This window comes from Canis lupus, chromosome 29 (assembly GCF_048164855.1).
Source record: "Canis lupus baileyi chromosome 29, mCanLup2.hap1, whole genome shotgun sequence".
Classification (NCBI taxonomy): Eukaryota; Metazoa; Chordata; class Mammalia; order Carnivora; family Canidae; genus Canis; species Canis lupus.
In genome coordinates, this window is record NC_132866.1 from 39,959,679 (window position 1) to 39,974,411 (window position 14,733).

Genomic DNA, 14,733 nt, shown 5'->3' on the forward strand with positions numbered 1-14,733 from the left:
TATTGGGCTAGTAAACCAACAACAAAACTACCTGTTGTAAGGTGGGAAGCTCATCAGCCTTGGTATTTTCTTTGGAAAAAACAAAACAAAACTTTAGACTTCATTGTCTTTTAAATAGTTTTTGCCTTGGATTTGTTTTTAAACTTGGCATATAATTTTCATACCATTCTATCATGTTGCCCTTCCTTTACTCTCAGAAATGTTTCTTGCATTGTTCCTTTTTTTAAGCTTCATTTTTAGATTATAGATTAAATATACCATTGATGGAGAAAGGAAAATACCGTTTTTTGAGAACATATTTTTTTTCTTTGTCTTGTACTCCTTATTTAAAATTGTAATAGCTCTGATTTTTTCATATTTATGGTAATGATAATTTGTATTTATGAGTCAAATTCTGCTTTAAAATGTTAAGACTTTTTGTATTGTTGATTCTTTAAACTATTCTTTTTTGCATCTGCTAATAATATGAGAGAATCATCCATCATGTACTAATTTTGTGAGCAGTCCTTTTATTCAGACTTATTTATGGCCTTAAAATTCAATTAAATATTTCCTATGAAAAGATAATGTAATTATCAAGTGACTTTTCAACAGTATATGCTATGAATTGTGCTGTTCTCGGTCTTGCTTTTTGATGCTGTTCAGATAGAAAAAGTAAATGTTAATGCCTCTTTTTTATAGAAAAATTATTGGAACTTTATGTAACTAAAAATATTTGAGATTTTTTTCTGGAAAGATACTGAATAAAAGATAATTAATTTATGCTTGTTTACTAAGCTATTTCTAATGTTGAAAAAGAAATGAAATAGTCCCTAATTACTTCATCTATCAGTTTAATTAGAAATGTGTTAACGTGTTCTATAAAGAAAAATTTGTGATTTTATGCCTAGATAATAAAAAATGTATGACCTTATAAATATAATACTCATGTAAAACACACATCCGGCGTGTTTCTCTGACTGGTACTAGAACCTAGCCAAATGATTAATTCATGAGTACTTTCTGTTATGATCTGTATTATCCACCATTTGCCATTTTCTCTTTCTTGTTGGTGTTTGTTGTTGTAGGTACCAGCAGACAGGTGTTAGGTGGCTGTGGGAATTGCACTGCCAGCAGGCAGGAGGAATTCTGGGAGACGAAATGGGATTGGGCAAGACCATCCAGATAATTGCCTTCTTGGCAGGTCTGAGCTACAGCAAGATCAGGACTCGTGGTTCAAATTACAGGCAAGTGCTCCTCTGCAGACTGTCAGTCTGTGGAGCTCAATTAATATTTCATCAGATGTATTGCTGTGGAGGAGGGTCTTGTGAATTATTGATGACATTTCAATTACAATATTCCTTTAATTCTTTTAGTGGGGGACATCAAAGGAAAATTTTTACGAGACAATGGAGCTGTAGGGCAGGAGAAATTAAACATGTAACACTTTTAATGAATTCCAGGCATTGATGCTTCATTTTGCAGATGAGCCCCACTAGATATTTTGGGTCAATACAGTGTCTAAGGTTAGCTTCTACAAATGGATTGTTTACAAACTCAATTATGTTAATATCAATAGTTTACACAATATGGAATTTTAAATTGGGCATAATACCTTTAGTTCCATTTATTAAATTTTACATTAAAATATTTGTTCTGGCAGGAGACCAGGTGAGCATTACAGTAAGTACATCTATTCATGGGGAAAGTTGGAGCTTTGGAAAAGCCATTCTCCCGAATTTCTTTTATAATCAGTACGTGCTATTGCATTTATAGATAGTGGTAGTGGTTTGTTTGTTGGTTTTTTTTTTACATGAAATTGTCTGTTCACTATGCTTTCTTCTCCCTCTCCCAATCTTCAAGAATTTTATATCAACTCTAAAGCGAAAGCATAAATGACTGCCTAAAATGACAGAAAATTATGCTTAGATTGTGATCTTTATTCTCCTTAGGAATGTAAATGAACTATTAAAGCTGTGGTATTCAGAAAGAATCAACATTTAAACTGTGTTAATGCAGTATGTTGGGATTGAAATAATTTTATCTTGAAATACAGTGAGCATTTATTTCAATACTGAAGCTGTAAATTGGCTTTATGTAAATCAGTATTGGTAAAAATAATACCAGGCAAATTATGTAGCGTATTTAATCTTGAGCCCAGATAATCTGAGAGCTCTTTGGATTCCAGTAGGTTTATCTAATGAATAACAGCAGGAAATTTTCCAGATGGTTTTGTTGTAGCAACCTCAGATACTCACTAAATAGGGTTTCGAGACACCTTAACATGGTGTCAATGTGCCTTATGTCAGCAACTGTAGAAAGTGACTGTCCTGCACTCTGGTTTATCCCCAGAGAAACGTTTAGTATGGAGCCAAATGCAGACCATAAACTATTGAGTAAAGAACTTTATTTTTTGATCTTCCAATAGTGCTTTGTTTTTATCCTTCCATTAATTTAACAGATCACACTTCTCATGAGGAGCATATGAAGTTTTAAAATATTGTAGGAATATTTTATATGATGTAGGAAAGGGAAAAAACATATGGAGATTTTAAAATACTAAATATTTTTTTATTACACAGATGTTTTTGAAGCTGAAGTTTTCCTTCATATATTAGAATTCTATTACATGTTTTGCTTGGGAACATGAAAACATCCCAGCCCAAGGGAAAAGTCAGAGCTGAAAATGAGCATTTAGTGTTTTCATATCTACTAGTGTCATTAGTTTAATATTTTGAAAAGTGCTCTCTCTGTTCTAAATAAGCTCTTTGATTGGCTTGGCTTTGTATCTCTATATGGCTGTTTTTTGTTTGTTTCTTTTTGGTTAACTGGAATGCCCCTGGCTGCTCCAGATGGTTTCTAGGACTGTCCTTCTTTTCTTAAATGATTTCTCAGATTTTCTTATTTCCTGTCTCTTATCTTTCCTTCCCTACCTATTATCATGAGACTTGTATGGAGTCTTAATACTCTGGGTCTACGAAACTCAAGTCATCCCTGCAGTGTAGTTTTGATCTAAAAATTAAAACATGCTCTCCAGAGTGGTAGCAATCCTACTAGGAGTGAAGGCAGGGCTAATAATGAGCAGCAGCTGTAATCAATTAACTATCAAAGCTCATATCCTCTTTTCCATAATGAAATAGTGTGGCATGTTGGACTATAGCCCAGATTGTTTTTATTAAAATAGTATTGGTAGAAATATGGCATCCCAGAATGCATTTCTGTGTCAGCCAAACAGCCGGGCTCTTTATGAACAAAGGTGTGCTGGGGAGCTTGGTCCCCTCCACTTCCACGTGCCAGAGCAAATTGTGTCATGTTTTTCTCACATTTTTATAACATGTCCACCTCTGCAACTAGATGAGCTTGGAGTTCTTCTCTGTGTTTATATTCTAAAGAAAAATAGATGGTCAAATGAAGTTCTCTAGGAGTCGCTCATTTTGGCTATTTACATTTTCTCTGAACCTCTTCAAGCTGTAGATTGGGGGGCCCTAACTTGAGATGGTCTTTGGGATGCAATTTTATGGTCCATGATGACTGAAACAGTGTAAGTCTCTGGGATACCAAGAAGAAATTTCATGGTACAGAGGTTTTTTCAGTTTTGCTTTTTCATGTTTTCACATGTGTGTTTGTTTTTAAAAGAGGGAGAAGCTTATTACATGCAACTGTAAAAATTTACACTGGTCGTTGTGCTCCTAGTTCATTCTGTGTGTACTATCCTCCCTTCCCCTGGCCATTCATATTATATTGATAGGTCCTCTGAATTTAATGACGACGAAATAAATTATTGACCTTTCAGACTGCAGTTAATACTTTAAAGTCTTGGATATCATTTGGTAAATTCCTGGTTACAAATAAATGGCTTGCAAAAGTTAATGAACTTTTAAAGGTAAATATTTTCCTTTTAAATCCTGCTAACTTCTAGCCTGTGGATAGCAGATTTCCATCCTGTAAATTGAAGTATTTGACCATTAGAACTATGGGCTTGTCCTGAACTTGTTAGATAATCAATGATAATCAAAGATGAAAGGAATTTTAGCCAGTTTGGTAATTGATGCTAATCACTCTAGTACATTTAGCCATTTCTTATGCTCATCTCACTGGTTTTGAGGGTTAGAAAAGGGTGGTTCAGTTGATGTGACTGTTAATGGATTTGATTGCCCTTCCTGTGGTTCAGGAGCAATCTAGGTCTGCTCCTGGATTTCTACTCAGTGTGAAAACCTCCATAGTCTTCTAATAGAGGGAGAATGGCAGAAACGAAAGGCCATCATAATGCCAGATAGATGTTCAGTTAGAATAAAATATTGGCCCTAAATGACAAAACGTGAGTCATCCGTATAGCCGTTTGCAGAAAGCATGTGATAAAAAGGAAAAAAAATGCTATATAACTGAGTAAAGCGTGTGTATATATTTATGCTTACTTGAAAGTGACTTTGTAAATATTTTAAACAGGTTTTGATTGGTTGTTTCCTAATCCCTGCTAAGTGCATATTGATAGTAACTCTTGGGGACGTGGAGGATATAAAGAAGCTGGTACATTTAATCCTTTTAGAAATGAATATTGTTATGGAAGGGGCCAGAACAGAGTCATGCTCTCCCCAGGGAGCTTGAGGGGATGCCTGCATGGGACCTGCCCTTAGTGAGGAACAGAGCCTGGCTTGGGAATTCTTTGGGAAGTGTCAAAGTCTGTTGCAGCCTCTACTTCTTGAACCCTTAGTGTGGACGCAAAGGGGCAGGGGCAGTAGCTGTAGCTGAAGAGTAAGAGGATTTAGAAGTGGGTGGAGGCATTTTCTCACTTTGGAATATAAGGGTGAGCCTTTCAGTTATGGCTTGTTTCTATATTAGAACTACAGATAGTTTTGAGTTGTGCAGCAGATTATTTTTAATATTTCAAGCACTGTGATTTACTCTAACTTACAAAATTTTTTTTTCAAGCTCAGAAATTATTTACTGAGCTATATCAAGAAGAGAAATTTACCCATATTCCCTAACTTGGAAATAATCTCTTTTAACATTTCAGTATATTTTCTAACCTTTAAGAAAATGTTTTCATTTAATGAAGCCAATATTCATTAATTACATCCTGTGCTAGGCGTTTGAAGAAGAGGCCTATCTTCAAGGAGCTTAGGAGGGATCTATTACAATATAAATAATAACATGTTATGGTAGGGTTAGTATGGGGTCCTAACTAGGATTGCTATACCAAGGAAGGATCATTACCCATCTGGGGAGATAAAGGAAGACTGTAAAAGAAGTCCAGAGCTAAAGCACAGGTAGATGGCAGCTAGGATAAGAGGGTAAGAAGGGGAATGCCTGGGTGGTTCGGCAGTGTAGTGCCTGCCTTTGGCCCAAGGCGTGATCCTGGAGTCCCAGGATCGAGTCCCACATCAGGCTCCCTGCATGGAGCCTGCTTCTCCCTCTGCCTGTGTCTCTGCCTCTCTCTCTTTCTGTGTCTCTCATGAATAAATAAATAAAATCTTAAAAAAAAAAAAAAGAGGGTAAGAAGGGACAAGGGGGATATGGAGAGATCAGAGGAACGTGCACTTTGTAGGAACTGAAGATAGTGCTGGCAGGTGGAGTGCCGAACCACAAAGGCTGATGCTGGAGTGGGGGCAGTGAAAGAGATGAGGCTGAGGAGGTGAGCAGAGGGCAGTCCTTATGGTCTTCTAGGCCAGCTTAAGGTGTGTAGATTATTCAAGAGCAGTGGGCAAATGTTAAAGTCTTTCAAGCAAAGGGATGAGATATTCAGATTTTGCTTTTTTGAAATGTCTCTGCTAAAAAGTGCAGCAACTTTGGTGAGGTGATAGTGGCCAAAACTGGAGTATCAACAGTGTAGATGGAGAGCCAGGGTGCCTTTCAGAGGAGGTAGACATGACATGAACTCACTGTAGGTTGGGTATGGTAGAGAACAAGAGGGACAGATCAGTGATGAAGCATGGATTTCTAATTTGGGCACCTGGATAGTGGGTGACAGTTCTTTCCATTGGATTTGTAAACATGGGAGGAGGACAAGGTGGGGGAGGATGATGTGTGGTGCTGTGGGAGCATTTAAGTGGAGAGACCAGCCAGCAATTAGATATCCATGCATGTGATACTTTGGAGTTCAGGAAAGAAATATGGACTGAAGACCTAGATTTGGTGTCATCAGTGTAGAGGGAGTAATTACAACTATGGGAATTAATGAGATAGCATAAGGGAAGTATGTGCAGTGTACATCTAGCTTCAGATATTCAGCATTGTTGTTGGGCAGAAAAACGTGAGGGAGGGAGGAAGAGTGGCTGTGATTCTGCCTCAGAATGAGTGACAGGTAAGCTATGTGGCCTCAACATCCTTAGTCAGCCTTGGCTCCAAGCTGCCTCCTGGAGCGCGAGCTGAGTGTGAGTCTAGTGCTGAAGAGATTCCCATAGTTTGACTTTGGCTTGATTTTCATTTTGTGCACCAACTGGCACCCGATTCCCAGCAGGACGGAGGAGGAAGTAGACACGGTAGTGAGAGCCTTGATGTCGTAGGGTGTGGACTCCTAGGCATAGGCAAAAGTTAGACGAGAAAAGGGATACTTGTTCCACTGTAATGGGGGGAAGGAGGGCAGGGTGGTACACATTCAGTCAGTACCCTGGTGTGCAATGTATCAAGATATTTGGGCTGCAAGTAGGCAAAACTTACTTTGAGTCATGTTCACAATATACGTGATACACCTAGGAATACAGAGGAGGTGGGCAGTAGACACAGTGTGATCCGCAGCTCAGTGATGTCGTCAGGGACCCAGCGACTTCAGTTTTCTCCTAAGGTCAGTGTTCCTTGTAGTCATAAGATCTCCTTGCCCTGTAGCCCATCTGCCCAGCAGGTGCTGGGCTATATTTCCTTGTTCATATGTGGTAGGAGAGACTGAAAGAGAAAACCCGCCCCCAGCCTAGAATGGAAATCCTTCCTTACACTGAGCATACCAGTCTTACCAGGCCCTGAGTGGAAGTGTAAGCAACGCTGAGCGGTACTGTGTGCTGACAGCTGTGCATGAACCTGGGTTCCTGCTTCTCCTGTCTTGCCACAGCCACACAATGGTCAGAGTCCCATCAAGTATATGTATGGGAAGCAAGAGGGGACACCCGCACAAAATCATGGTTCTGTTAGGAAGGAGAGAGGGAGAGATGAATGTTGATGAAGTGGCCACCACAACCAATCTACTGGCTCTCTATGTGAAAGTGAGTTGGAGTGAATGCATAAGTCATTTTGTTTTTTAAAAGACTTCTTATGAGCATTTTTCAAGGTTTTTAAATATTCTTCATGTGACTTTAATGGTTCTGTGTTATTCTATCTTACTTAACAAGCCCTTGTAATATTTGTTGGTATGGCACTCTTCTGAGCACTTTACAGGTATTAACTGAATAAATCTTCATTTAACCCTATGTGATCAGTACTATTATTACTCCTCTTTCAAAATTAAGAAACTGAGGTTCAGAAAGGTTTTACTTAACCTGTGCCCAAGATCATGCAGTTAATGTGTGCAGAGCTGGAGTTCAGACCCAGGCAGTGCTCCTAATGACTAGCTTGTGCCGAATTAAAGAAATGGAATGGTTTGTTCATCCCTTGTCTTGATGGATGTTTAGGTAGCGCCCATGTTTTCCACAGTGCAGATGATGCTCCAGTGGGTATCCCGGTATATAAATGTGTCTTTGGGAGTGCTGTTAAGGTTCTCGCTGGGTAGTGCTTTGTGCTCCTGTCGTGCTCTGCTGCTTTCCCCAAGAACAGTGCAGCTGCACTCTTGGCATGGGCTTTCTAGGGGAAGTGGTCCCTGTCATGGCCCTCCATTTGAGTGTTTATCACATGGAGAAGTGAGCAGCACAGTATTATGAAAGCAGACCGCAATGGTCAGGAGACGGATTGTAGGTGTTGTTGGCATCTACTGGTATCCATGTTGCCATGGGCATGCCAACCCTTCAACCCCTGACCACTGCAGCATTTCTTCCCAGGGCTGGGAGTTTGACTGAAATCTTGTGGGCAAAAACTTGTAAGATTCTCTTGTGTTTGAAGAGATACATAACATCTCCTCTCACCTGAAATAGAAGAGGAAAGGAAAGTATTTTTGTTACGTAATTTTTGTTTTACTTATTTATTTTTTTACTTAATTCTAGATTTCACTTACTAGGTGTTAATCTCACTAGCTTTTTCTTTATTTTTTTTTTTTATTTTTTTTTATTTTTTTTTTATTTTTAAATTTTTTTTTTAATTTATTTATGATAGTCACACAGAGAGAGCGAGAGAGGCAGAGACACAGGCAGAGGGAGAAACAGGCTCCATGCACCGGGAGCCCGATGTGGGATTCGATCCCGGGTCTCCAGGATCGCGCCCTGGGCCAAAGGCAGGCGCTAAACCGCTGCGCCACCCAGGGATCCCTAGCTTTTTCTTTAAAGAAAATATCAATGAATTTCTATAGCTCAGCTCTTCTTTTTAAAACTGTTACCTATTTGTTTCCTTTTTTGTCTTTGGTGGTTAATCATCCATACGCTGTCATTCATGGTTGTGTTTTCTTCTTGGATGTTTTGGGTGCAGGTTCAAGGGATTGGGTCCGACTATAATTGTCTGTCCAACGACAGTGATGCATCAGTGGGTGAAGGAATTTCACACCTGGTGGCCTCCGTTCAGAGTGGCAATTCTACATGAAACTGGCTCCTATACACAGAAAAAGGTGACACTACAATACTTCAGTACCAGTTAGTTTGCTTGGTTTTAAACTTCTTTTACATATTTGTTTTTCCTTTGATCCATATATTTCTCAAATGTATGTTCCTGTATTTCTTTTGTGCATTTACTTACTGTTACTGGTTTAATTTAGAGCTCTGTATTTTCAAAACAATTATGAATATAGGCTTTATCATTCTAATTGTTCATAGTGTTGTTAAGACATGTTTGTTGTCCAGCAAAACACAACTGGGCACTGACAGGTCACCACAAGCCTGATAGCATGATTGGGACCATACACGGGAGGCTTATTTAACAGTTAGCTAGTGGGATTCGGGCTTTTAGTGGCTTTCCAGTTTTAAGAAAGTGTAATGTAATAACTCCTCATTGGCAAATGCATTTGTTAACATGCTTTTCAGCATATTTTTAATGAACAAAGAATAACCGGCCCTTTTGAGAATTTCCTAATTTGTGTTGTTGCTTTTTAGTTAAATTGTTTTGTGTTCTCTGAATCCTTAGCTAACATGTAAGCATAATCACTGTATTTTGAGAGTTGAGTTTCTTCACTCATTTGTAGTTTTAGTCCCATTATTAAAGTTTATTTGTGCTCAAATGGGTAGCATAGAGAGCTTGTATTATGCTTTTTTAGTTCTCAGCTCTGACCATCTAGACTGTAAGTAGTGTAAAGTGCTCCATAAGCATTTGCTGAGTAGCAACTAATTACACATCTTCACCTTGGGTTTGCAGGTTACTTTATTGACACGAAGTGGCAGTTTGTTATGAGTTCTTTCTTTCTCAAGTCTTTGTAGCTTTTGAGTGAACTCTTCTGTACCCCCAGGAGAGCAGTGCACCCAAAAGAGCAGCTGAGTATTTGCCTCACAGAGTTAGACACATGTGAGCCCCTAAAATCCATTGTCTCTTCAGTTTTGCCCAGTACCCCTTTCCTCCAAACTCCTATTTTGTTCAGGATCATGAGTAAGTGGAGCTTTTGACAGAAGTGAATCAGGAGTATATACAATTTGGTAGCTCAGTTTTGGTGAGATGGAATCTTGCTATACTAGCTGCTGTTAAAACCAACTGACTTTGCCCTAATTTTAAATGATAAATGGAAAACTGAGTTAAAATAATTAATGAAGGAGGGTTAATGCCATGATCAAAACAAAACAGTGATCTTTAACAGCATGAAGATAACCATTTAGATTGTTATTCTAGTCAAACTAAGTTGTCATAACTATCTTTTTGTCACCCGTATAAAACGTAGTTGTTGCCTTCATTCACTTCCATCTCTCTTGACATTTCTTGGTGTTTTGTATTACAAAATCCTGCAGGATTCATTAGTGGATGTTTCTCTTTAAAAGGCATATTTTCAAAAAATAAAAAAGAAAAAAGAAAAAAGAAAAGGCATATTTTCCGTATGTTCCTCTTTATCCTTTTATTTTCTTTGGGGTTACTGAAGGGTGTATACTCACTTGCACCTTTATCATAGCTTATCTGCATTTCCTCTTTCATTATAACCTGAGAACTATCTTCATGTAAATGAAATATCTCTGTTGGTGAGACTTGCTTCCTTGTTTGGAGGGCAGAACTTTAGAGAATAGATACTTTACTTTTGTTTGCAGTGATTCCATCTTCTGAGGTGGTTTTGCACATGCAAACACATGCATACATGTGATTGTTCATAATTTTTCTGGTGCTTTACCATTTACCAAGGGCCTTAACTTGTTTCTTATTTAACTTTTGAGGAAAAAGCAGTAGACTTGTGTTCTTCCTTTGACCCTTAACTCTACCATTTCTTTTCCATTATAAAGTATCCCAGATCTCTAAAGTTGTAAGTTGTTATGCAAACAACCAAAAAGATATTTGTTTGCATCTTACAAACCATACTCTTGACTTAGAAACATAGTTTATTATTTATTATTGTTAGTATCTGTTTATTATTTGTATTGAGGACACATTGAAAATACATTAAACCCTTTGCACAGACCTTGTTAGTAACACTTCCAAGATCAGAACTCTAGCTGCTGGATTCAAATACCTTTGCTCCTTTCTTTTAATATTTATTCGTGAAGATCTTCTTCACCACCCCATGCGTACCTGTTGATTTGCAGATAATGTGTTAGATTGCAGTAGAGTTTGTTTTTTAATCGTAGTTCAAACATTCTGTCAGTGCTGGTCCCTAAGCCAGCATCTAATTTCTGACTTCCTTTTTTTTCTTATCAGCTAAGATTCTTTTTCTTCATGGGGGAGCTTTCTGTGTCCACTAGCCTGTCCAGATAATGGTGCTCTGGCATAGGGGACATTCAGTGCTAGGGCAAATATGGAAGCGAATTTCTCTTTAGAAAACTGAAAAGTACAGTGCTTGGCTGGCTTAGTTGATTGAGCATTTGCCTTCAGCTTGGTCACAATCTCGGGGTCCTGGGATCAAGCCCCATCCCATGTCTGGCTTCCAGCTCATTGGGGAGGAGTCTACGTCTCCCTCTGCCCCTCCTTCCTGCTTGTGCGTGCATGCTCTCTCTCTCTCTCAATAAATAAATAAATAAATAAACAAACAAAATCTTAAAGAAAACTTGAAAGTAATTCAAGAGTTGTTCTGCTTATTCAAATAGATTGTCTTTGTCATAGCTGATATGACATATAATTTTGAAAATTAAAAAAATCTTCACTTAGAGCACAGACATCAGATGATCAATTTCTTAATGGAACACATCTGTCATTCTTCTTCCTTGTGTTGCCTTTTAGCTTCCCACCTCTCTCGCATGTGACCCTGTATTATCTTTGTTAATACTCTTTGATTGACAGCATAATTTAGAATTACCAAATGCAAACCCAGTGACCATGCAGAAATATATGTGGCTAGTTTTTTCAACCCAAACAATCAAGTCAGATAAAGACATTTTCAGTCTTCTGGATCTCCTCTTAATGGTCAATTGAAATCTCATTTCATGGGAATCTAAGATTTTCCTTTTCTCATTATGTTTTGTGATCCCTTTTTTATAACATAGAGAAATTTGCTACATGAATTGATTAACACACATTTGTTGAGTAACCATAAACATGACATTGCATTTGAGGCTGTTAAGTCTCCGAAAAAATGGATGTGATGTTTTTAACTGACCTTGAAAAGCTAACCATTTTCTTGGGGAGAGAAAATATTTGTAAAGATAATAAAAGGCAGTTTTGTGATACTTATCCCATAACTCACAGTGGATGGTGGCATCTTTAGCACTGTTACGAAGTTTATTTAATTATTAAGGACACTTTGTTAGAAGTTTTAATGAGAAATTTCTTGCTTATATTCTGAAACAGTTTTCACTTTGTCTCTCCCACCTTTTCTTGCTGTATCGTACAGATACAGTAATTCTGTGGAATATTTTTGGTAATTCAAAGAGTTTTATCTCATTTTGACAAACTTGGGGCATTTAGAGGCATGAGTGGAAATACAACAATAGCTTAAAGGTTCCAAAGCATAGGTTTTGTCATTACCAGACCAGGGTTTGAATCTTGGATTTGCCATTTTACAGCTTTGTGACCTTGGGCAAGTCACTTAGCTTCTGTGAATCTAGTTTGATCTCCTAAAAAATGAGTATTTTTTGGTAGTTTTGTTAATTGTTGGGGTAATAGGTATACATGAGAAGTGTATTGTCGTCCTTGGCATGTAACATTTACTCAGGTAGTTCCTACTGTTAGCAACAAAGAATGCTGTAGACCTATTCTCAGTAGGCAAAAGAAAGGATGCTCTGGTATTTCTGACTCATTCAATATAAATACTTTCTAGGTCAAAGGTTCACACTTGCTTTATCAAATATGTTCGTTGGCATTTACGTCTAGACCTTTTTTCTCACAGTCAGATGCATTTGGCCCCAGGTGGAAACAATGAAATAGCGTGTTAAAATTCTTTTTGTGAAACACAAGGTGTGATTAAAGAAAAAAAACACAGGAAAACATGGCTGCTTGATGAAACTGCCATTATGAGTTCTTTAAAAAGACCTGTTTTCTAGAACACTAGAGTCAAAGGACTTGGCTTTTTAAAGAGCTGGAAGGGAGTCAGGTAAAAACATAACAAATAAAAGTAGAAAAGGGCCACATGGTCCCTCAAGCATCCTAAATATTTCAGACCCGTTCCAAGTACACAAATTATAACACAAAGTGATATAATTCCTATTAACTTCAGAGACGGTGTATACACCTGATACAAGAAATGATAGATGTTATGTTTGTTCTGTGAGGTATATTGTAAAATTATGTTGCTGGAGCCCTTTTTTTCTTCATTGTCAGCACAAATCCTTGTTTATTAAAGATTTAGCTTGAAGGAAATTTTAATTAATTACAGGTGCAGTAAATCCTGCCTGGGAAGCTGCCGTGCTGTGTTTACCGTGAATGGCCTTCATGTGCCTGTGCTCCTCTCCACTCTCCCTGCTGCCTGACAGTGTGATTTATGGCTGTTGTTTTCTACCAGTCCACTGTTTGCCCTCTAGGAGGGATTGGTCTCCTGAGCCCCCATAATAACAGCAGCACTTTCACAGACATCTTTTAATGACAACAGCACTGCATTCAGTAAGTCAGGCTAATTGCAGATGTACCCTATTAATTGCAAAAACTAGGAGAGGTTACATATTTTACAAGCTTTTAATTTGAAACCGCCCGAGATGATTTGTCTTAAGTATTTGGATAGAGATGTCCATAATCAACAATTCACCATTATTGAAACTAGTCTAGGCAGTTACAGAATTCTGAGATTGAATCAGGTGAAAACAAAGTCTTAGACGGTGTTTTTGCCCAGTGGCTGTTAAGTGGAAGTTAATTTTCAATAGAGATGCTTGAAAAAAAATTCTTAGTCTTATAAAAGTATCTTTTTGATTCTTATTCATCATCTTCCATCTGTCTGAATATGGTAGAAATGGTTCAACATTACAGAATTTTCCAAGTAAACTTCAGTCCTTAAACATGGAAAAGAAGTTGAATTTGGCGCCAGTGGTGTGTATTTGTGAGGTTTGGCATCTCGTTTGTTCAGCTGTGGTGAAGTGACATCCAGAATCCAGGTCAGGATGGCATTCTTTGGGGGGTTTCAGGGAATGGCCAATGGCGAGTCTGTACATCCAGCAGTTACAGGAGTTCCAGGGTCCTGAGCAGGTGGACCTACATTTGCAGGGCTTGGCTATCACCCCGTAGACATTTTATACATGTGGATGGTAATTTGACCTCTGCTGGTTTTGAAGCCCCAAGCATTTGTAGTTGTTTTCATCCCCCTCTTCTCTCTGTGCATGCATAGAGCTCCAGGCCTAGAGGACAGTTCGGCTCGGACATTCTTGGTTTTGGTCTGCTGCCCTCTCGGGTCTTCTAATAACCACTGTGTTCCTGGAGGAGAAAATAAGGTAGAGTTGTGGTGGCTGCCTGTCCACGGGCTCCATGGAAAACTTAGATGCAGAGGAGCTATTAGCATCAGCTCTGGCTTCTGAAAGTCACGGGACCTGCAGGATGAGGCGTTCAAGGTGGAGCAGTGCATCTTGAGACAACTTGCTTTTCTTCTTGGGCACTAGTAGCTGTGGCAGGGCTGGTGGTGGTAGAGTAACAGTGTAGTCAGGGTGAAGCAGAGGGAAGGGAGTCCCAGGAGAAACCTACATATGTTTGTAAAGCTGGGAGCCCTGAGGTTTTTACTCTGCATTCACCATAAAGTACAGAGTTGGGAAATGGTTAATCAGGTATGCTCCTCAGTGTAGTACAGTGCAGATATTAAAAACTGACTAGGAGGATGGCGAAGTAGTAGTCATAATAATAATAATACAGCTCTTCCATTGAACCTTTAATACCTGCCAGGTACTATAGTTGTTCTCTAAAGCAGTTTTATGAACTTGGAAGTTTTGAGTGTAGTATGACATGAGAAAGTCTTTTTTCTCTCTTCGTTCTTCTCTTTCAAAATTTTTTTGGCTCTTGTCATACCCTTTTATACTCTGTTGAATTAAATATTCCAATCCTAGTTTATTAACATATTAAAATCACTTTTGAAGATGTTGAATTTTATAAAATTTGTATAATTATGATTATATGAATTATTGCATTAGGTTTCCTGATATTTTGCTATTCTTA

General features: G+C 38.3%; 1 protein-coding gene across 1 annotated transcript in view; it reads left to right on the plus strand.

The window, feature by feature from the left end:
* Nucleotides 1–14,733, plus strand: part of ERCC6 (ERCC excision repair 6, chromatin remodeling factor) — a 73,878-nt gene that overhangs the window by 33,582 nt on the left and 25,563 nt on the right. Inside the window, exons 7-8 of the mRNA XM_072806337.1 lie at nucleotides 1,068–1,226; nucleotides 8,521–8,656. Coding sequence (XP_072662438.1) covers nucleotides 1,068–1,226; nucleotides 8,521–8,656 — 295 coding nt within the window. The remainder of the gene's footprint in view (nucleotides 1–1,067; nucleotides 1,227–8,520; nucleotides 8,657–14,733) is intronic.